This window comes from Daldinia decipiens (assembly GCF_022478715.1).
Source record: "Daldinia decipiens strain CBS 113046 unplaced genomic scaffold F4813scaffold_26, whole genome shotgun sequence".
Classification (NCBI taxonomy): Eukaryota; Fungi; Ascomycota; class Sordariomycetes; order Xylariales; family Hypoxylaceae; genus Daldinia; species Daldinia decipiens.
In genome coordinates this window covers 254,603-277,074 of record NW_026054569.1, presented here as the reverse complement: position 1 = coordinate 277,074, position 22,472 = coordinate 254,603, and the positions used below count along the sequence as shown (strand labels likewise).

General features: G+C 45.6%; 5 protein-coding genes across 5 annotated transcripts; 4 read left to right on the top strand and 1 right to left on the bottom strand.

The window, feature by feature from the left end:
• Window positions 1-496: 496 nt before the first annotated feature.
• Window positions 497-2,241, top strand: F4813DRAFT_381781 (auxin efflux carrier; the record flags this gene model as incomplete). Its single annotated transcript, XM_049245716.1, has 3 exons — window positions 497-686; window positions 741-2,121; window positions 2,178-2,241. The coding sequence occupies 3 exons, from the start codon at window positions 497-499 to the stop codon at window positions 2,239-2,241; spliced, it is 1,635 nt and encodes a 544-aa protein (XP_049097904.1).
• Window positions 2,242-2,981: 740 nt separating this feature from the next.
• F4813DRAFT_365794 (NAD-dependent deacetylase sirtuin-2) lies at window positions 2,982-5,084 on the top strand. Its single transcript, XM_049243961.1, has 2 exons — window positions 2,982-3,240; window positions 3,377-5,084. Exons 1-2 carry the CDS (start codon window positions 3,087-3,089, stop codon window positions 4,543-4,545), a joined length of 1,323 nt encoding a protein of 440 aa, XP_049097903.1. The 5' UTR covers window positions 2,982-3,086; the 3' UTR covers window positions 4,546-5,084.
• Window positions 5,085-7,500: 2,416 nt separating this feature from the next.
• F4813DRAFT_149421 (uncharacterized protein) lies at window positions 7,501-9,968 on the top strand. The gene is made up of 2 exons (XM_049238939.1): window positions 7,501-7,669; window positions 7,722-9,968. Exons 1-2 carry the CDS (start codon window positions 7,626-7,628, stop codon window positions 9,799-9,801), a joined length of 2,124 nt encoding a protein of 707 aa, XP_049097902.1. The 5' UTR covers window positions 7,501-7,625; the 3' UTR covers window positions 9,802-9,968.
• Window positions 9,969-11,186: 1,218 nt separating this feature from the next.
• On the top strand, window positions 11,187-12,288 carry F4813DRAFT_365789 (Caleosin-domain-containing protein). Its single transcript, XM_049243960.1, has 4 exons — window positions 11,187-11,409; window positions 11,467-11,588; window positions 11,652-12,015; window positions 12,101-12,288. The coding sequence occupies exons 1-4, from the start codon at window positions 11,259-11,261 to the stop codon at window positions 12,220-12,222; spliced, it is 759 nt and encodes a 252-aa protein (XP_049097901.1). The 5' UTR covers window positions 11,187-11,258; the 3' UTR covers window positions 12,223-12,288.
• A 431-nt stretch (window positions 12,289-12,719) lies between these two features.
• On the bottom strand, window positions 12,720-14,603 carry F4813DRAFT_365788 (DUF914-domain-containing protein). Its single transcript, XM_049243959.1, has one exon. It carries the CDS (start codon window positions 14,208-14,210, stop codon window positions 12,882-12,884), a length of 1,329 nt encoding a protein of 442 aa, XP_049097900.1. The 5' UTR covers window positions 14,211-14,603; the 3' UTR covers window positions 12,720-12,881.
• Window positions 14,604-22,472: the final 7,869 nt, after the last annotated feature.

Here is a 22,472-nt window from a genome sequence, read left to right as displayed (position 1 = left end):
TATTCTTCCCTTTTCCTTTATTACCTCATTATCTTAGGTACTTTTTTTCAGCCTTTAGGTACTCAACCTTCTTTTTTCTTCACCTCGTATTTCTGACGAACTCTATTGCGTCACACCTTGGCGGCTCTGCAGCTGGTCTGAATAGCTAGCACTGGATTTCTAGACGAAGTCATCATACAATTACCTACAATCTCGTGCCGGAGACCAAGGGGCTGATCAGCGTATTCGAAGAGAGATCATCCATCTTCTTCGATTACCATTCAACTAATTCGTCCGTCAAAAGTTGAACCCCGGTGTTTCTGTTTGGTCGTAGGATTACGAGTTTAACTGCTGGTGTTCGCCAATAGTAAGACCAACGGCAATAGTAGTAACACACTCTGTCCTTAGTCGATCAAGATCTCTCAAGTCGAACAAGATGATAGACCTATCAAGCGCAAGACCAACCTCCTTCCGGGTCAACAATGCTTTAGTAAACTGGGCTCCCGATATGCCGATGATGGCAATAGAAAACACTCACGATTCCCATCCTTCTATTGACCACTTGATCCTACTGGTCTTTGAGGCTGTGCTGGAGGTCGTCTGTGTCAGCTTGCCCGGATACATTATCGCAAGGTTAGGACATTTCGACGCCGACAAGCAAAAGTTCCTAGCGAATCTCAACGTCATGCTATTTACTCCATGCCTAAGTATGCGCATATGGACGGGTCTGTTCTTTTGGTATAATACTAACAGATAGGCAGTTTTCACCAAATTAGCATCACAGCTTAACGCCGACAAACTTATCGACCTCGCAGTTATACCTTTCATCTTTATCATCCAAACCAGCATATCTTACTTGGTATCCATATGTGTCTCGAAAGCATTCCGTTTTTCGAAGCGCCCGGCGAATTTCGTTACGGCTATGGGTGTATTTGGAAATTCAAACTCGCTACCGATTTCCCTCGTTATTTCGCTCTCGCAAACTCTGAAGGGGCTCCATTGGGACAGAATACCAGGCGACAATGATGATGAAGTAGCCGCACGCGGCATTTTATATCTTTTAATATTTCAGCAGCTTGGACAATTGGTCAGATGGAGCTGGGGATATCACGTTTTGCTAGCACCCAAGAACAAGTACGAAGAGTACCAGGATGAGACGGTAGAAGAGGGCAGATATAGAGATGATGTACCTCGAGACGACGTTTTGATTCCAGGTCTTGACGGAAACGTTACCGAGAATGATGACCACAACGACTCAGATGAGTCGGACGAGTCGGACGTATACGAACCGGCCGGCCGAACTCCAGTAGTTGGGACTTCGGTAGCATCGCCCGCCGAGTCTGATGACGAAACTGCCGCGCCAAGAAAACGATCAGCGAAGGGGTATAGCAATGGTACTAATTCCCCCAACGGTCACTCCGTAACAACCGGGCCTAGCGACATAACATTGTTTCCTCGTATGCGAGACTTGAATGACACGGACATTCCAAGTGGAGTTAAGGGATGCTATGTGCGCGCATGTCTCGGAATCAAGAAGGTTACTACGTCCATTAAGCAACGCATCGTTCTGCTTTCTACACGCGCATACAAAGGTTTACCCCATCCGATCCAGAATGGTCTGGCTAGGGTATGGAGAGGGTGGCTCCGAGTTTACAACTTTTTGTGGGATTTCATGAACCCACCACTCTGGGCCATGCTTATTGCCATTATCGTGGCTTCGGTACCTGACCTACAGCGAGTATTTTTTCAAGAAGGAACATTCGTCAACAACAGCGTAACCAGAGCAGTATCTCAGAGTGGCGGTGTCGCCGTACCTCTTATTCTAGTGGTGCTTGGTGCCAACCTCGCTCGAAACACGCAAGCCCAGAAGATTAGCGACCCCGAAGAACAACAGATTGGAAAGCGCCTCCTTGTAGCTTCGCTCATTAGCCGCATGTTACTCCCTACCCTTATCATGGCACCTATTCTGGCGCTCTTCGCCAAATACGTCCCCGTTAGCATATTGGACGACCCAATATTCATTATCGTCTGCTTTCTGCTCACGGGTGCGCCGAGCGCTTTACAGCTGGCACAGATCTGTCAGATCAACGAGGTATACGAAGGAGTCATGTCAAAGATCCTGTTCCAGAGCTATGTTATTTGGTAAGTCATATATCATGCCAAGTTTCATATGAATTCAAAGTATTAACGGTTTCTAGGATTCTCCCCTCAACATTAGTGCTCGTCATGATGGCGCTAGAGACGGTAGAATGGGCAAGATGATAAAAGTGTAGTCATTCGGTATCCAACCACTTGTACACTTGTATTATATAATGTGCGATGCGCGGGAAAAAAGAAAGCAAGGAAAAACTAGCTTGAGCAATGGTCCGGCGTGAAGATGAAAATATGTTGGCTTTATGTCTCTTAGTCATTGCCTGAACACTTTAACCGAGTGCGAGACTGACTAGGTATATTGTGACATGACGAGGTTTGGCACTGACATGACGAGGTTCGGCACTGCACGGCGAAGACCGTTCAACAGGATCGATACTTGTTGGAAGTCCAATGTACTTTTTGTACATTGAGGGGATAGGTCCCTTAGATACATAGCTCAAGTCAATGTTCGGGAATGTAATAGCTACATGTATCCAAATACATATGTGATTTTGTATACTGTGCAATGGCAATAACTTTTTGGATTAAACAACCCCAAATGACTCAAGTTGTCTAAATTCATTGAAGGGCAATACATCTTACGGCGTCATACGATTAGATAACATGGACCCCGCCATACGATTATTTATGGAAATCACTACATACAAGTATGTACCTTATGTGCCTTGTGTACATCTATAGAGGTACATGCCTATGTAACCAGTCTAACGCCGTTTCTGATAAAAAAATTCATGTAACTTCTAATTCGTTCAATCTTCAACTTACATTTTACTATTCTTTAAGTCATCAAGGATTGGTCTTTTAGCTCTCAGCCTTACATACCCCATTAACAATCTCATTCAAAAAAAAAAAAAAAAAAAAAAAAAAAAAAGAATTGACCACTACTCAACATAGGTCGTAGAAAGAGACCCCGCCATCAAAAAGGCCAAAAACCGTACCCGCGGTCAAGAAAAATGGGTCAGGAGTCTTCGCATCTCATCGACCCGGACACACCGCCAGAGACATTATCGGAGCGCAGTCTTCGCGCTGTCGCACAGCTTATCAAAGATGGCGGCGCAAAAAATATCGTTGTTATGACCGGCGCCGGTATCTCTACCGCGGCTGGAAGTGAGTCCGTTCTTTTTTCCTTTTTTTTTCCTTTTTTTTCCCTTTTTCTTTCTCACTATGCAAATTATATATCGTATCTACCCAAGTTCTATATAGCCGGCCTTATCATATATCACACTTACTTATCGCGATGCAGTACCCGACTTTCGCTCCCCTAAGACGGGGCTATATCACAATCTTTCTCGCTTCAACCTCCCGCATCCGGAGGCTGTCTTCGAGATCGATTTCTTCCGCACTAACCCGGAGCCTTTCTACCTGTTGGCGAAAGAGCTTTACCCCGGAAACTTTAGCCCGACAGTCTCACATGCATTTATCGCCCTACTTGCTAAAAAGGGTCTTCTCCGCATGCTTTTCACCCAGAACATAGATTGCTTAGAGCGCGTTTCTGGTGTGCCTTCCGAGAAAATCGTTGAGGCTCATGGCAGTTTTGCTACGCAGCGCTGTATCGACTGCCGTACTGAGTTCCCTGATGACCTGATGCGCGAGCACGTTAAGCGTGGCGAGACTCCACGATGTATCCGAAAGAACTGTGGGGGTCTTGTCAAGCCCGACATCGTCTTCTTCGGCGAGCAGCTCCCTGAGACGTTTTATAATAACATCTCGATACCTAACACCGCAGACCTAATGCTTGTCATGGGCACCAGCTTGCTGGTACATCCGTTCGCCGGTCTACCGCAACGGGCACGTGAAGGTGTGCCGCGCGTACTTATCAACCGCGATCGTGTAGGCGATATGGGCTCGCGTGCAGACGACGTCTTAGTCTTAGGGGACTGCGACTCCGGGATCCGAAAGCTAGCGGATGAGCTAGGATGGGGCGATGAACTAGAGGCGACATGGAGAGCCGTAGTCGGGGAAAAGGAAGCAAACCGACAACTATCCAAGACGGAGAAGGAGGAGGAGATCCGCGACGAGCTTGATCAGCTAGCCGAGGATATGGATAATAAGTTGGGCATCTCCGAGGGCGACGACGACAAATCCGAAGCTAACGTCGCGAAGCAGGGAGAGGGCACAACGACTGTTGGAACGCATGGACCGGATCGTGCTAAGGCAGGCATTAAGAAGAGCCCTGCGCCTAGTGATGCAGCACAGCTCGTGGACGACGGCGAGACGGTTCCGGCGAAGAGCGCTGAGAGATTGGATCGAGAGGAAGGCCAGAAAGATGAGGGAAAGGATGTGGAGGCGCGAGAGCAGGATAACGCGAAGATGAGTTATGAGCCACTGCAGCCTACGAAGGAGAAGCCTGTTACGGTGGACGACAGTGTCAGGGCGGAGGACAAGGGCGGAGGTGATAAGCCTGCGCTATAAGCTCGCCTTTGGGTATTTGGTGCGGTATATACCTACCTTGCATACCTTACAAATCAAAACCACAAGTCCGTAGCGGAATCTTGTCACGGTCTCATGTGTGAGTTGTCGGTTGTGGGTTATGTATAGATTATCGTCTATAAAGACGGGCGGCCGGCCGGCCGTGTATAGATGTGAGAGACAATATATACCCACCAGTGTTTTGAGATACAGATGAGGCGGGTTTGTGTTGCTCTTTAGTGTAGAGATATATATAAATATCGATGTGTGAATGATACGAGTTGAAAGCGATACTAATACAACCGAGTGAGCTTACTAGGTGGTTTGCTACGTACCTCTATGAAGCGATTAGGTTACGTATCTAGGTACCTAGGTAAGCAGGCATTGGATTATATTGTTTTCCTGCTGGGTATCGGAGCAAGAGAGTTCATAGTCGATGGATAGTACCTCCTAATACTTGGGGAAAAGTTATAGGAGATACTACTTTTAGGAGGGCCGCATCCTACGAGACTGTCAGTAACGAACGGTAACATAATCTACTCATCACTTCTCAATGCTAGAATTATTTAGAACTAAGGCTAGGTTACAGAGAATACCTTGGCGCATCTTCCTCGCTTTTGGCGAGTGATTATATTTAGTGGTAGCTAGTAGTAGTGATATGAACATTTTCAACTTGATAATCTTAGGAGCTGCAGCAAGATGTATTAATAAGAATTAGAACTACCTACCTTTTGCGACCTACGAGGCTGGCCATCATGTATCATATATATTCAGGTTGCATAGTTGTGTATCGTTGTACGTGCTAATAGATCCAATATGAGAACCGCGTATGAAATTTTTGGTTGTCGTTCGGGCATAGTATAACGGTAGCATCACTCCGTAAGAACTCCAGTGTCATCGAATATGTTTCCTTAGTGAACCCCGGCATAACTTCAGATACTGCCTATTGACGGAAACGGTTCCTGATACATTTATGAATCAAAATCAAAATTCAAATTATATAGCCAGATAGATAGTGCCTATAAAGACTTTCTAATCTCATGAGGAAGAGACAAAATGGCGCTTCTCTTCTAAGATACCGGTATATTATAACACTAGGTAAAGCCACATACTATGTATTGTTATTACACACGCTATTACCGCCAAGACATGTGTAGACAAATATTAGTGCTTCTCACACCAAGCTAACCCTCTTTAAAGAAAAGAGATATAATGATATTTGGAAATACCCAGGCTGGCCGAGCGTAGCGGTCGGACTACTTATTAGGACACGCGCCGGCGAACTTGTCCTCTTTATAAGGGTTTAGTGTGTATTTCATAATACCCTATATTGCCATGTTTACTAGGCAGGAACCAGTATCGGCAATGCTGTCGCTTAACTACATATATACGGCAATTTGTACGAGAAGCTGAGTGTGCTGATTGCCTCGTCTACCTATGTATGTATGCAGTTCTGCGGCTGCGATGCAAGGGGATAGGAATCTAACCTAGTCTATATCGGTGGTGATAGTGTGGTTTGTTTCGCCTAGTGTAAGTCGTCGTCCGGTCGGGACGGGGCGAGCTAACGAATTAAAAATAGGAATACGAGGTTGTCACATATATTTTACAAGCACATAATTATCAGCCTTGACCGGATGAGGAGTTTAACCGCACGCGCTATTCAAACTACACATCATGGTTTGAAGTTTCGAGTCGCCAGTATTGGTTAGACGGTTTCAGCAGGGCCATTAAACGTGAGGATTCGGATGGCTCCGAGCTACTATGTTCGTACATAATGTCCCTCATCCCCGTTTGATGTTTCTCAACCGTTGTTGATAAATTCAAACCTACCAACAACAACATCTCTAGGTAAGACAAGGCATAGTGATAAGTCTTCGACGTGGCATCCCGAGTTGAAGGTTTCTCTCTCTTCTTTGTTCGTATGGAGTGGGTAAGTTGCCATGATATCCTCTTTAGCTAATAGCCTAATACAAACAAAGATGTCATACGAAGGCTGTAAATTAGTTAAAGACGGCCTTGCCGAGGAGTCCTAAGAACTAAGAATATAATATGCTCTAATAGGATGACTAATTTATTCTCATTTTATATATAACTTCATCCACATGGACTTCGCTCACTTTGTTCATACTGATGAAAATCTCTAATAGGTCACTGTTCGCAGAAAAGCATGTGCGGAGTCTAAAGAACACTATCGGTACAATTCTAGCGCAAATGAACCCCTGCCAAGACAAGCCAGGGTTGTCTATTCCCTGTCAATATGTTCCCCTGAATTTTATGGGGCCGTATCCCCTTGTATCCCTTTTCCTTTTTTGGGGTCCTGTGCCCTCACGATACATGGAATCAAGACATCAATTCTCATAATTTGAACCATACACATCAGTAGTTTACCCATAGAACGTAGGTTGCTATTCGCCCTGCAGTTACCTATGCATAATGTTGTAATTCGCCCCGTTGTGATCATATCAATGCCGCCTTTACGCCATTTCTAATTCTCACTACACAGGTTTACTTCATAAGTATTTATCCCTTCTTTACCTAACTGCTCTGTCAGGAACAAGAGAACTAGACTTCTGGCTTGGCGACTTCGAAGAATACTACCTCACACCACCCGCCGCGTGACAATTTCGGAATTGCAGGAGAAAAAAAATTCATCACGATCCCTCCTAAGACTATTCTTACCTTACCCTTATTATTTTCTGCAAATAGAAGCCAGCCGCTGCCAGATTTATCAAGATTTCGGAGGATTGTGCATGGCATCCTAACATACAACGTCGATTGCATTGTGACGCCGAGCTCTTGGTCGCTATTAGGATCGACATGTACTGCTAGCATCCTCGTTTCAACCCCGCTGTATCCAACACGTCCCTGTCGCGCGCTCCTGGTTCCGAATCTGCGGTCCGAGCATATCCCTTCTGAATTCTACACATACCTAGTTTAAACTTTCTTTTCTTGATTTCTGCTATTCTATACAGTCATTACCGTCTTGGTTGTTAGGGAGAGAGAGTGCGCGCTCGCGTGTAAGAGTGAGAGTACGGTAATCTTAGAGGTGGAAAGCAGCGCATGTATAATTGTGAAAGGAAACAATGGTCTCATTCTTTGGGTTTAAGCTCGGTGGCGAGAAGAAAAAGTGAGTCGGAATAAGTCTTGCGTAGTACATCTATCTGACTAACAATATCCAGAAGCCGAGAAGATGAAGAGGCTTCACCAACGCAGGTTCGTAGGAAACTTGTTAGAGAACCTCTAGATGAGGATTTTCCCACGAGGGAGGGCGGGAAAGCCGCATCTCATAGTGCCAACGTCTATTCGGTATCCCGTCCCAACACGTCTCATTCAGTCAAAATCACGGCTATGCAGGCGAAACCATCTCCCTACGGCGCAGACATGGCCAATGTAGCTACTATGAACATATCCGAACTTCCTCAGCCAGGTTTTCCGGCTTTAAAGCAACATTCGTCGAATCCCATCTTGGGAAGTGGTAGTGGTTGGCAAAATAGCCCGATTCAGGACATAGTACCTCCAGTTCCTATGCGAAATCCTTCAAGGCCAGCTACTCCCGTTCAGCAGAAGCAGACAGTCTGGATGAATCCCCTCGAAATGCATTCTACCACAGGTCCCCCACCGTCCTTGGCATCGGCGCCCTTACCATCGCTGAGCAAACATCAACTTAAACTAGAAATCCCTAATGATACGGCCCCCTTACCTAGGGAGGAGGATCCATCAATGCCTCCGGTACCTCCGCGGATAAGGCCAAGCCCCGGTCCACACTCTGCCGAGTCACCACAGAGAAGTCAGTCACCAAGTAAGCCACCATCTCCTCCGCAGTCGATTAGGGGCGGAACGCCGGTCTTGGGACGCCCGCCATTTCCTAGGGAGGACATGTTCCGTCCGTCAAGCAGAGGCAGTCACAGGAACGGGCCGACTACGCTTAAAGAGGTACAAAATGTCAGGGATATGCCGAACTACGGGCATTTTGGACCGGCGTCGATTCCTTCGCCTATAGCGACTCCCCGTGTTAGCGAAGACCAAGTTCAGGGCGGCTTAGCGAATATCTTGGGCGATCCCGGTATCCATATCCGGTCAGTCGGGGCAAGACGCGACACAGTAACTTCCCTTTCAGCCCCCATCCTGTCCCAGAGACGAAGCCTCGAGATGCGAGTAGAAGAGCTCACGAGACCGCGCATGGAGGAACCAATACAGCGTCCAAGGACATCGAACGGTCCCGAGATGCGCAAGCTCATGCGACCTCCGCCGTTGAACATCGATTCTCGTCCGAGAACCCCCGACCGCGCCGGCACTTATCCACCACCGTTCGCCATGAATCAGAAACCTCAGTCGCCGATGCAGAGTCCACGTAGGATGCCGAGGGATAGAAGTGGCCCGCCACCTGCTGCCGTCGGGGCGCGTAGACCAAACACTAGAAATGTGCGCAGACCCGCCGCAGACGAGTACGTGATTCAGCCGTCGTCTCAACCGTCGTCTCAACCACAATCCCGATCTCAATCGCGATCTCAGTCCCGGGCCAGGAGAATGTCTCAGGACAGCATTGGTTCCAACTATGACCGGCCGACCTCCCCCGACAGCCCTCTAATGCCGCGCACCGGACCGCTAGCAGGAAGCCCATACATCACGCCCATCGAGGCGCCACTAGCACCACCGCCGCTCAAGAACGCGAGCTCGCGTTCGCGTCTACAAGAAATGGAACTATTCCTTGCCGACGGGGATGAAGAAGAGGCCGAGTTAGACGAGCCGCTAATTCCCCCACGCCTAGGTAACCGCAATGTTCCGACTCCAGATTCCACGATGTGGCCGATGCCCTCGCCAACCGCCTCCTCATTCGATGATTACTCGCGCGTTGGATCCCCCTTTGAGACACCGCCTCGCATATTAGCGGATATGGCTAGGGGAGGTAACGTAATGATTGGTTCGCGATCAGAGTCGCCGTTTGGGATTCGGTCTTTTAATTTCAGCCGGCCAATGACGCCGACTCTAGGACATGCGCCGCCGCGCCACGATTTTAGTCACCTTAATCATTATGGTGGTAATAGTGGTGGTCACAATGTAATCGCAATGCCGCCGAAACGCTCCGAGACCGCCCCCTTATCACCTGGATTCCGCGACCCGCAGGCCTCGCCGGCATTTGGTAGGCCGCTACCGCCGAGGTCAAATACGGTGTCTCCCGGCATGGGCCATGGGCACGGCCGTGGCCTTAGAAGCCCGGCAATCGTGGGGGATGATTTCGGGCGTGGTGGGTTTATCTAACCTAGCCTTGTTATTGTTATGGTATATCATGTTGCGGCTGGCTGGCTAGCTGACTTCGATTCACATACGCCTACTAACAGTCAGGCGGAAACTGATAACATTCGTTTTTAAGCTTCAGTTTCCTGTTATTTCTCTCCTTTGTCCTTAGAATATCGCATAGCAGCGCGTCGCGTCACGTTACATTACACTATCGCATCATCTTCAGCCGAGATACCCCTTATATATTCACACATACCCGTAACATTATCTTTACGTTACTATACTTTACTTCCTTTGTCGATATATAGGATTCGCTATTGAGATTCGAGCTGGGCGTTCGGAAGGGGGAAGCAAAATGGAATTCTCATGTATTGTCTGCATCGGCATCAGCATTAAGCATTGGTGGTTTGTATTTCGCCTACTGTATCGCATATGTATGTATAGCATCTGTTTGAAGGAAGAGAAAAGAGAAGGCTACTCTAGGATGCGCGGTTTAGATGGGAAAGAAAGATATGGCTTTGTTTGTTGGACTAGTTAAGCTATCTATGATTACTGTCTATTGTTAATGCGGACGGCATATATATATTACATATGTTCTATCTTTAGGCTCTTGGTGAATTGAAGTAAGGAGTATTCAGATCTTACGGCTGAAGTTTACTATGTACCTAGTTCCCCTATTCCCCTTTCAATATCCATCCATCACTATCGAACTTTGCGCTCACGGTACGTGAGAGGCGTCTCTAGTTACTAGAATGTTATAAGATTCATGTGAAATGTGCATATGCCACGTAGCAACAAATTATCAATATGAATAAGGCTGAGACTATGGGAAGCCTTCTCTAAGGTTCGGTTACTAAGACTTTGAAATGGTTGAACACTTTGACATCTGATCGGCAAACCCTCTAGGTTAAGCCCCTTCTTTTACAGCCCAAATCTAGATCAGCCTAGCGTCAACGATATATATCAGCCTTCATGGGTAGGTGGTTTATTAGGTCAGGCCTTTGTGGCTGAATTTTGATTGCCAACCAAACCACGCAGCATCAAATCTTTGCCTTGAGAAAGTCGCGATAATGCATAGGTAGGTAGGTATTTATATACGAGACTACATATGTTGCTACAACCATATCCCTCCAGTGAACATGATCATATTATAATATCAAACTAGCGTCATGAGTAAATGCTGTCATATTTCACATGTCGCAGACATCTCGGCTTGCATAGTAGACCCTGTTCTCCAGTTTAAAACTAGACTCCGAATGACGATCGTGATGGTGGGATTGCTCTGGATCTGACCTTCAGTGACGTCACATTCACGTGTGAATGAGATTCTAGATTTCTAGGCAGAGCAATGCTCGGGAATGCAAAAAGGTCGATTAGATGGGGTTTCTATACTAATCGCAGCTTCAATATAAAATAGTAGGCTTCGAGCTGAAATATACAATACAACATATAACGTGGACTTGCGATAATAAATAACAATGCCTGTCGAGGTTAAAAGCATAGACGAAATTAACGGCTTGAGCGGCAGTCGTGAGCCGCCGGTCGTGTCGACGATACCGAGTGTAAAAGTAACGGTTGAGAGGAAACCGTTTCTTCAGCCAGACGATGACCAGAGGTTACCGCATACTGGTATGTACTTTCACCTTCGATTGTACGGAATACCGTCTCCCTAACTTACCCGCACAGGTACTGCTCGAGCCAACATAGCGGCTACTTATGAGAAGCCCTATGGAACAACGGAAGATGGATGGGCGAGACGGCACCGGGATAAAACAGTACTCCAACAGCACTGCGAGTTCTTCGACTTCGTAGGCCGGCTCTTCACCCTTTCTCCATTCAATCCACCTCAGCATACTAACCCCGCTGACTAGGACCGCGACGGCGTAATCTGGCCACAAGATACATTCCGGGGCTTCCACCGGATCGGCTTCGGGATAATCCTCTCCCTAGTCTCAGCCTTCATAATCCACGCCAACTTCTCATACCCGACGGTATCAGGGTGGCTGCCGGACCCATTCTTCCGGGTGTTCATCGCCAACGTGCATAAGGACAAGCACGGCAGCGACACGGGGACGTTCGACACCGAGGGCCGGTTTATACCGCAGCGGTTCGAAGACGTTTTTTCCAAGTACGGCAAGGGTCACGATTATCTGACTATTTGGGGTGTCGTAGACTTGCTTAAAGGGCAGAGGTGCATTATGGATCCTGTGGGGTGGTTTGGGGCATTCTTTGAGTGTGAGTGAATCTATTTACCTACCTGTTATCCCTGTCTTGTCGCGTCGAGGTGATAAGAATATGTGACTGACGCTTGAGATGATAGGGCTCGCGACGTACTTGATGCTGTGGCCGGCAGACGGCAAGATGAGGAAAGACGACATTAGGGGAATCTACGATGGGAGTATCTTCTATACCCTTGCAAGCCGGCGAGCGGCCAAGAAATAGGTTTAAATATGGTTCAATGATAGTGAAGGGAGGCTAGATTGTCTGGATCTCAGACTTGTAAAAGACGGAATCTTAACTTACAAGTTATAGTAGACGTAGTAAAACGACGAAGGTAAATTGCTCCTTGCATAACCAATATGTAAACTATCCTGTATAAATAGATCATAAATCATCTATGAGAGAGGCTAGACCTTGACCATTCCGTCTCTTTAGAGAAGGCACAAGCACAAACTTATTTCGGTAGTAATCGCTCGTAGCACGATATATTTGAGGCCTTAGAATCTTAGGCTTCGTCCACCATACGTAGGAATAGGGCATCCTTTCCTGTGTATCATCCAAGCCATCATATAGGATCATATATGGCGACATAGCTACTGTGTTCGATAGCAACTACAGTTAAGGGGTATAAGAAAATATGTCTTTCTGGGATAGAATCATGTCGTGGTTTTACCTTAGGGTTGCACACAAAGTCACCGAATACCTGACATCTTGAAAGATGTTATAGATCAGTATTTTCATTACATACTATCGATCTTAAATACATAAAAATACGCGAGCGAGTAGGTTAGCTAAAGGCATTGGTATCTTAAAGCCCTCGGTTCCTAACTCCCCCCTCATGAACATTATCCAAGACCCAATATGCATAATCATGTACAAGTCTAAACCGTATCATTAGTCGCCGGGGCCATGCCCTGCTTCCTTGCTTCATTCAACGCCTTGAGCTTCGCGGTTCCAAAGCCCGCTACGCCGTCCTCCTGGTTGTCACCGAGCCAAGGCTTCTTGGACTCGCCGAGGATGCTTCCCGCGAGGAAGTACACGATGAGGCCGACGATGATGCAGACGAAGGCGATGGGGTACAGGAAGTGGATCGCGTAACCGAACACGTGAATGCCGATGATGGTACCCCAGAAGTTGGCCGTTAGCAACGAAATATTATAGAAAGCTGCAGACGCGATACGCAAAAGGAACGGTACCACCGAATAGAAAAATGCTAGTACTAGCGTGTAGCCCACCAGGTACCCAGCCGCAGAGTTGCTCCATGTCGCCTGCTGGAAACTCTCGCGGTCGAAAATAGCCGCTTGCACGCCGTTGATAAGCATGCCGAAGAGACCCATGAAAGACAGCACCTCGTACATAGGTCGTTTACTGACATACCACTCCTCAAAAACGTTGGCAAGACCGTAGCATGTGGCGCCAACCAGGGCAAACAAATCACCCTTCAGTATATTTTCTCCGGCACCCCCATTGGTGCCCTGGATGTGGTCGCTAGCGAGTAGGATTCCCATACCACCGCAGCAGATTAGTATGCCGAGGATCTGGAAGATCTTGTACCGCACACGCAATAGGAGGAATGAGATAATAACAACACACACGATGGCCCAAAAGTTGATCAACTGCGCTGACAGGATATTCGTATAGCGATACGCCAGCACGGTGAAGTAGTTACCCTGAACATCGAGGAAGCTAAGAATAAAGTACTTCCAGCCGTCCCGCAACAGGATCTTGCCGTACTTCTTGGGACCGTAGGTATAGAGCGTATATGTTAGGTAGATGAGCGATAATAGGATGTAGGTGAAAACGGTCTGGAACGCTGGAATGGAAACGCCGCCGTTAGCTAGGAAGGTCGAAAAAGTATTAGTAGCCGTGATGCACAGTGAGAGCGTCTGGCCTAGCAAGAGGACGATCCAGAAGTCGGTGGTAGTAAAATATGAATACCAATGGAACTTCCTAGCTTCGATCTGCTGCAACCCATGGCTGACGGCTTCATTAGTAGCACGATCGGTGTCGGTGGCACCGCGACAGCTCTCGTTGGTACTGTTACCGCCTGTTACTTCGACGGTAGTGGTAGGAGCCTGGAATTGGCTTGTTTTATTATAATCGCCCATTTCGAATTGCTGGATCCGGCTATATCCTTGGTGTCGATGGACTCGTTTAAATGTGTCTCGGAATGTATGTACGGTGGTAGATGAGATATCTGAGAATCTCATATAAAATCGACAAGCGAGACGGGTATCTTGATTAAATGAAAATGCGCCAAATGAATAATAACTTTGAGATCAATTATGGTCTGGTATCCAAAAATCTCCGATTATATTCGTGTAAGTCTTTCTGTCGTCTCCCTACTGCAAGCGCAAAGACTTCAAGTCGCCTGCAAATGATGCTACCTCGATGGGAGAGTGCGCATAAGTCTATGCGCGCGGGCGGGATTTGAGATAATAGACAAGCAAAAGGTCATGAGATGAACCAAGTTCATAGGACGTATAAGTCTAACTTATAGCCTGTCTATTTGCAAGACGCGACGGGTTGGTAGCTTGAGGCGAAATCGTTCCTGAAGAGAAGCAAAAAAGAAAGAAAAAATATTTATTATATCGGGTCCGGTCGGTCTTGTCCAAGCTGGTTTTGGTCTTATAGATTAGACAAGATCTAGAAAGCGACCTCCGTGTGTACCTATGTATAGTGGGGTGCTCGTGGGGTATCACAGGCGTACTAAAGGCGTGCTTGCTTTCGTAAAATCTTTGAAATTGGGCCTTCTATTGGTTGGTATGTCCCAGCCCCGGTTCTCTTTCAGCTAACTAACAAGGCTAGCCCTAGGCTAGACCTCGTGGTTATCGCCGGTCTCCACTAAGTTAACACATGTTTTCAGGCCTGGCCAGCGGGAGCTCCCATTGGATTTTGGCGAACATACCTAGTACTAGGTTACATACATGCAGTTGCTAAACTCTTATTAGCGCGGGATTCAGCGCCTCGGCTTCATCATCAATAAATTTTTATGTTTGTCTACCTAAGGTATCCAGCCTAACTACGCCATTGTCATTTCCCTTTTCTTTCCTATTATTACGAGTCAGTTTCTATGCAACTAGCTAGGTAGTGATACCTGAGAGCTACGTTTGAAATAGGAGAAAAGCCAAAGGTTCAATATGTGGATGTCTATCTTTTGATATCATCATATATGTTTACAGCTATAACATCTGCTTTGTCATTCCGCAGACTATCAAGCTCTCCAGAAAAGCCTATAAATGGTAGAGGAACCTACATGTTCACAAGTTCCTTATAAATAGCTAAGGGATGATCTATGGCTATTGCTCTTAATAATTCAAATAGGAGACTTATACGATAAGTTTTCATTGCTAACTATGTGCATGTCATACCTTAGGTAGTTCTAGCAACTAGATACTCTCTAAGAGCTTTGACTGGAGAAGGCGATTCTATACTACTGAGCTAAATAAAAACATCACTCATGAAGGGGGGCTCCTTAGCAAGCGAGAAGTATATGATTCCTTTATGAATATTGGCTCGTAAATCTACATATGGGTAGCCCTGAGAAGGCAGCCTCCTTTATATAGGCACTGCGTGGAACTACTCGATGAGTTATACAAATACGATAATTAAACATGATAACTTTAAGAGCAGTCTACTTGTAACCTACATTCGCTTAAAGGGTTCAGAAATGTGTTGCGCGAGGGGTCCGATAGCCTCCTATTTATCTATCAAAGGCTAGAGAGTCGGTAATATCAAGATAATGTGCACCTCGTAAGTTAAGGTAGATGCATTACTTCTCAATAGGGTACGAGAATTTACGACGTCGCTACCGGTACTATTCATTAATATTGTAACTGAGATGAAAGTTTACTCCCTTGATATCCCGAGATGGCGCTCCTAGACGGGTTTGATATAGACACTAACCAACCTGGATAGGTTGTGTTATCATGCCAATAGCCTAGTTTTATGCCTGCGTCGTCATTCAATCACAGGATAGGTAAGATAACATTTAGTATATAAAATATCGTACGAAAATTTAGTAGTTATATCGTTAAGACTCTCCAGTCTCATCAGCTCCGCAAGCAAACACTCGTCCGACTTTCCGACGAATAGCAAGGCAGCTAAACCCAAACCTCGGACGGACGTCGGGGGACCATATCATGCCGGATCAGCTGGAACACAGAAGGAGATCAGCACTCGCCATCGATTGGGCTGATTCGACCACGGACGCCGGATCCACCAGCGCGAACTCGTAGGATCTTGGCGGCAGCCAGTTCTCGCATTAGTCGTAGTATGTACGTGCCTGGTGCTTTACCAATGACACCCATAAATTGCATCTTGATCTTGACGTGTTGGTGGCATAGATTCGTCGCCCGACCTATTAGGCCTGAGATAGGTCCCTAGATCGGAGTATATATACTATAGCCCATAATAACTCTACTTGCCGGGCGGGTCTCCCCAGATACTCTTTAAGCCGGTACCTTAGTTCTAGCGAGGCGAAGGTGGAAGGATAGGACTGTGCATGTGACGCGACATCGAAGATCTATCATGTCGCCTCCGAATACCAGTATTGACTTCAGATCCTCAAACCTTACCTTTTCTAGTGAACATACCCATATCACTTAAGTATATTGATCAACATTTATTGATCAACAAGATACCTAGCTTTACGCATTTGCTTTCGGCCCATTTGAGGAATTTCCATTCCCTCAGGCGAAGATCGTAGATGTCATCGCCAAGCGAGGGGAGCTATGATTCGCATATGGACCCTTACGAGCTGCAAACGCGGGGAAGCCTTATTTGCTGGGTGAGTTGACCGAGGAAGCAAAGAGGAAAATATATTAGAGATCGGGTAGTGGGGGTCGCCGCTGGCAAATGAGGTCTCCCAACGTCTCATACTGGATAGAGATTGATCAAGGGTTGGTAGGCAGGGTTATACCTAGGTTAGTCGCTTCCATATAAACATACGGGATAGGCGATTGTGTCCGTACGCAAAATGTAATTACTTATAAATAGAAAAGTCCAGTATGCCATTGCTTAGTTAAGAAATAGGAATGCAGCCTCATAGGCCGTGACGATATAAGATTGAATCAAGCCTGGCCTTACTTAAGGGCTTTTATACAGCCGTAAGGATATCGAGATCTCATAAATAACGGATTACTATTAAATCGGAAAATTGAAGATAAAGTAGTTAAGTGAGCAGTCATGAGCTATTATAGATGATAAAGGCACGCATTCTTAGTTACTATCTTAATCATGTTTACAACTTTTATAAATGAAATTTAATAATATATCGGGCTATATAGTAGCTACTCCACTAGTTGTTGAGAGTACTGCAAGGCTATTCTCTTGTTGACATGGCGTACTCGGCCAAATTTGAAGCTCGGTAGAATGACCACTTATTAAGGAGGATTAAAAATGCCCGAACTACTAATATGTAAATTCCTTTAAACCAAGTTAATCGTAACCCTACGCGTTAATTTAGCCTGACTAGTCAGTAGGCACCCCGCGGACCGAGTCCATGGGAAGCGAGTTATTGGATCTACGAAGAGTATGTATATCGAGGGAAATGAGCAATAAAATGTGACAGGTGGTGGCAATAACAATGCTTTGAGCATTAGATTTTCGATTTGTAGTGGGATCGGAATCGCTACTTCGACTATCCTCAGGGGTGTTGTTGGGATGAGAGCAATATGGGGTCGTATGTAAAACCATGGAGATGCCTAGGAATTAGGAACGCCATTGAACCGAATGGAGCAGATTACCAATTCAGGAAGCTCGTGGGGAAAACATAACGGTTAGGTCCTCTCGATCGGCTCGCCGAAGGAACCCTCTTTTGTTGGCGGTCACCTCGACTCCTGAATCGTACTGTGTAGAACCTTGTATGTAATCTGATCAGGCCATCCATTGATTGATGACAATGGAAAAGCCATTTCAACTGGTCAAATCGACGGGCCATCCCACAATTAGTAGCTTCGGATATTTTGGGCCACCAAACCAGGTCAAATTTTAGCAAGATCCCGAATTTAATCGTCGCTAAAGGCGCTAAGCGGAAAATAAGAAAATTGAGAGACGATGAACCATATGTAACTAAAATTGTTGAAAGGGGTATTACATATCTGCTTACGAGACTTCGAGCGTCGGTCAGTTCTTGCTAATCCGAGAACATCCGGTTCCTTTACATTAGTAGACCGTAGAATAAACCGGGGGAGTGGAGAGTGAACGGTTGCGTGTTGGAGATGTGGATGGCAAATTTGCTGTGGTGGTCTACAAGCCTAGGCTATCCAGATACTCGGGTTCCGGTTACGATGGCTTATTGCTCTATACCATCTTGCTCGGCTCCTATATTGAACAAATGCATTGTGATCTCTAATAGCCGCCGTACTGATGGACCATATCGTTGGGTGGCATATTTGGAGTTCACATCCACGTGAGCTTGGATAGCGGACCGCTAGTGGGTGGTGTTCCCTTGTTTTCAGTAGACTTAAATGTCAATTATGCATAGGAATTATGCATAGGAATCCCTGCTTACGAGCTGCGAGATGCCAAGCCCACGTAACCTATGTAGACGGTTAGCTCTTTTAGATCAGCGCTCGCGGCGCTTCTCGCTTCTTGCATGCTGCAGGAGAGACGTTTTTGATGTGCTGCGTTGTCCCATACGTAAGGGGTGGTGTGAGGTAATGGCGGGCGACTGTTACAAGCACAGGTCTGATGATCAATATGGAGATATATCAACCTGAGAGGTTCTATTCTAGAACTACCTATTTCCCACGGGCCACAAAATAGACCGGATGGCATTAGATATGTAGGCGATATGTATCTTAGGTACACATGTAGCTCAAACGAAGTATCGAAGTATCGCTTACTGTTTGGACTAGGATCTTGATCTCGTCCATGAGGCGACAGGCAAGGGGTTGGTACATTTCCACGAATGCATACGCAAGATTTAGCTCGCCGTAAGGCCAGATCCGAACTTGGGGAAACTCCTTTCGCTTCGGTACTTCTTAGCCGAATGGAACTCGAAATTCGATCAATTCGTGTCGTCATGCGGTCAGTTTCAATTATTTAAGAATTACCAAGGGTTCAGCAGGCCAAATAGGGGCCCCGAAGTAGGTTGATACTTGATGAGCCGGCCCCAACAAGGGACACTCCATAGCCATTGGCTCTTATATGTATGTGCGGACTTGCAGTCTTCGACAGCTGTGTAACGCTTCTATGTCGGTATAAACTGGCGGTATCCGCGCCGTGAAGAGGGTATTTTTGGATACCGTTGCACCGTATGAAGTATTCTTTCGAAGGGCAGAACAACGCTACATGGCGTTGTTTACTACCTACATGTAACGATAGAAGACCGCATAAGAAAGAGAGAGAAGATGCTAGCTAGCAGCTATAGTTTCTTGTCGACATTATTTCGCTCGAAGTTAATAAAGGCGAACGTTAAGTAAGAGAGGACGAAGATGTATAATCGGCGATAAGCAGTTAATAATAGCAATAAGGACATATTCAAAGAATTGGTTCGCGTCTTTCCCTTTTCGCTCAATATTGAAATATATAAAACTATCAATGGTAGTGACATGTTGATGTGTTATACTTACACGTATTCATGGGTCTAAAGGGATCACATGTAGGTAGACGTGTAGGTAAACGTGTATGAAGCGGTCAAGTCAAGATGAGGCTCGTGCTGCTATTCAAGAGCGCCTAAAGAGTTGATATGATTTGAAGTTTGAAACGTACCTGGAGCCTCAAGTTTCAACGGGTCGCAGGGTCCAAATTGCGACCCGAGAATACTTTCATCGTTTAGAGAAACTGACGAGATTTAGACTTAATTGAGATGTGGGGAGGAAAAAGAACTCATAACCGTTATCTTAAAAGTCTTTAACCTAGGTAGGGATGTACATTTCTATGTTGCCATGGAGAAGAATAGGTGCACGGGTGTTATGGGTGCTGTGGGCAAGCCTGGCTGTGGGGGTCATGATACCTAATGCCCTAGTACCTAGGTACCTACCTAATCAAACGGAACAACACATGGACTTGTAGAATAGGCGGTTCGGACGGCAATAAACTCCGACCTTGGCTTCAATTGTGCTTGGTCTTTGATGACCTGTCTTTTTATTCTTATTCTAGTCATATTCCTTCCTGTTAAAATATAACGATGACATCCCATAGGAGAAAATATCTTATTCTAAGTAAATTGCAATCGTACCTTTTATGTAAATAGATTATTATGTGCTTTACTAAATATTATATTTAACGTTGGTATATGAGTTAGGTACCTAACCTAACATATGTATTTGAGAACATTTAAAAGATCAATTGGTGGATTTAATCGATGTTCATACATGTATATACCTAGGTACCTAGTTAGCTGCAAGGTGACGATTGTTAAAAGTATGGAGTTGGCTATGGAGAGTTGGCAAGGTTAAACGCAAATGTAGATTTTGGTTCCCGCTGATTACTAGCAGGCACCACCCTGTAAACCCTGCTCTGGTAGTTAGATTTCAAGGGTACCTTAAGTAGCGGATACCCCTCAGCTTTAACCTTTTCGGTGGTAGACTTTGGTTTTTTTATCTTTTCGAGTTAACGGCTGCTTCCTAAAGCAAGGACTGTCGCACCACTGACTGTAAAATTCAAATGGAACTTTTATAATACTATTTTGTTGTCCCCATTTCATTAATGTACTGATATTTAATATGAGTCTTTAATATTAAATACTTGTTTTTATTCTTTATTAACAGCACACAGCCCGTAAGAGGTTTATAGTGTATGTGTTTAAATAAGTCTGTCAATGCTATACGCGACATAGGATCAATTCGACAGTGGTCTACAGCAGCGAATAAGCAAGCACAAAGATTGGATCTTAAATTTTCACCGTCTCATTCTTAGTGTCTTAGAGAAAAAGGGGGAGGGGGACAATAAGTTCCTTATGGGGATCGAATCATCAATGACAGCTGTCACTTGTGTAAGTGTGTGAGGTAAAATAAAATGCATGTACCTAATGAGGTATGTAAGTACTGGAACTCTTATCGAATAGAAGGGACGTTGAAAGATGTATGTACATAATACCACTTACAAAAGTGTTTAAGATTTCTTTGAACCACTAGGCCTATTACGGCCTCATTCCTTTCCCCACATGTATTTTGTCCTACCATCTTAATCAACGTTGCCTTTTCAGTAATGGTCCCCTGGTAGTAAAATTTCCCTACAAGGAAGAGGATGATATCCACTTTACAGAAGAAAGAAAAAACGTCTCGAAAAATCCGCAGGACCAACTATGATTAACCAGTAAAATACTACCTAATCTGTGCCCCATTAAAAAATCATCACCATCGTCTGGTCCACCATTGCGCATGGAAGTCTACAAACGTTGTAAATACATACATAGTCCAGCAAGGACCACACTAACGGGATGCTAGGTACATAAAGTTCTTACCTGCCTACGTCTCAAGATATGTACATATATGGATGTATGAGGTAGGTTAGGTTAGGTACTTGGATCTCGTACTTACCTATAGATGTACCTCTCGCCAACCCAGTACATTAGGTACATGTAGCCCAGCAGCCCAGCAAATAGGTAATTCATGAGGAAAGAGGCAGCATCACCGTACTAGATAAGTACAGTACACGGAGTACGGGAAGTACCTCTTAACCCCCCCAATTCCCCATTCTGACCCGGTCTGGTTGATCAACTACAACAGGTTATCCCCCCTCCGATAATTTCTCTTATTAGGTACTCTCCTATTAATTACTTGAAGGTAGCCATCTCCCGTTACCGTTGCCGCCTCCCTTTTCTTAATCCACGTCTCATCCTCCGTCGCGTGTGTGCAGCGCAATTGTGTGGTGCAGTCTTTTTTCTTTTTTCAACCTCATTTTCTTATCTTGTTCCTCATAGAACCTGGCGAATATCCCTTCGCCAAGCTAAACCGGGTGTCGCCTAAAGAAATAACATTTGGACTAAAGATTTCTGGTAAGTTGCGAAACGAGAGACATTTTATTGCATATGATTTTGTCGATTTTCTCGATTTTTTTGCCCCCTCTCGCGCGACCACTACCGAACTTCTTTGCGTTTACGCGCTTGGAGGGGATTAAAGAGACAGCGACATCAGTTACCCGAGGCGGGAGACTTTTTTAAAGTTTTTTTGTCGGTTGCTGTCAACACCGATCTTGATCCCTACAGTTGGATTCAGAATAATAAATTCATGAAGAGGGAATGGTCCACCAAGGAATACGGAAACCACTCGTGCCCATGATTACTCTTCCTACCTTAGCCATCAGACGTCGATTTATTTAGCACAATATATTTAGTGTTGTTTATTATCCGTGCCGTTGATTGACAAACTACCAAATGGTCATGGCAAAGCTAACCCTAAATATATAGGAGAATCAATAGTCCCTTACGTCAAAGGCGTTGTCGACTATCCACCTGAATTTCGATAATCTACCTAATCAAGATTCAACCATCGACATCAAGTCAATCTCAAAAAGTGGACATA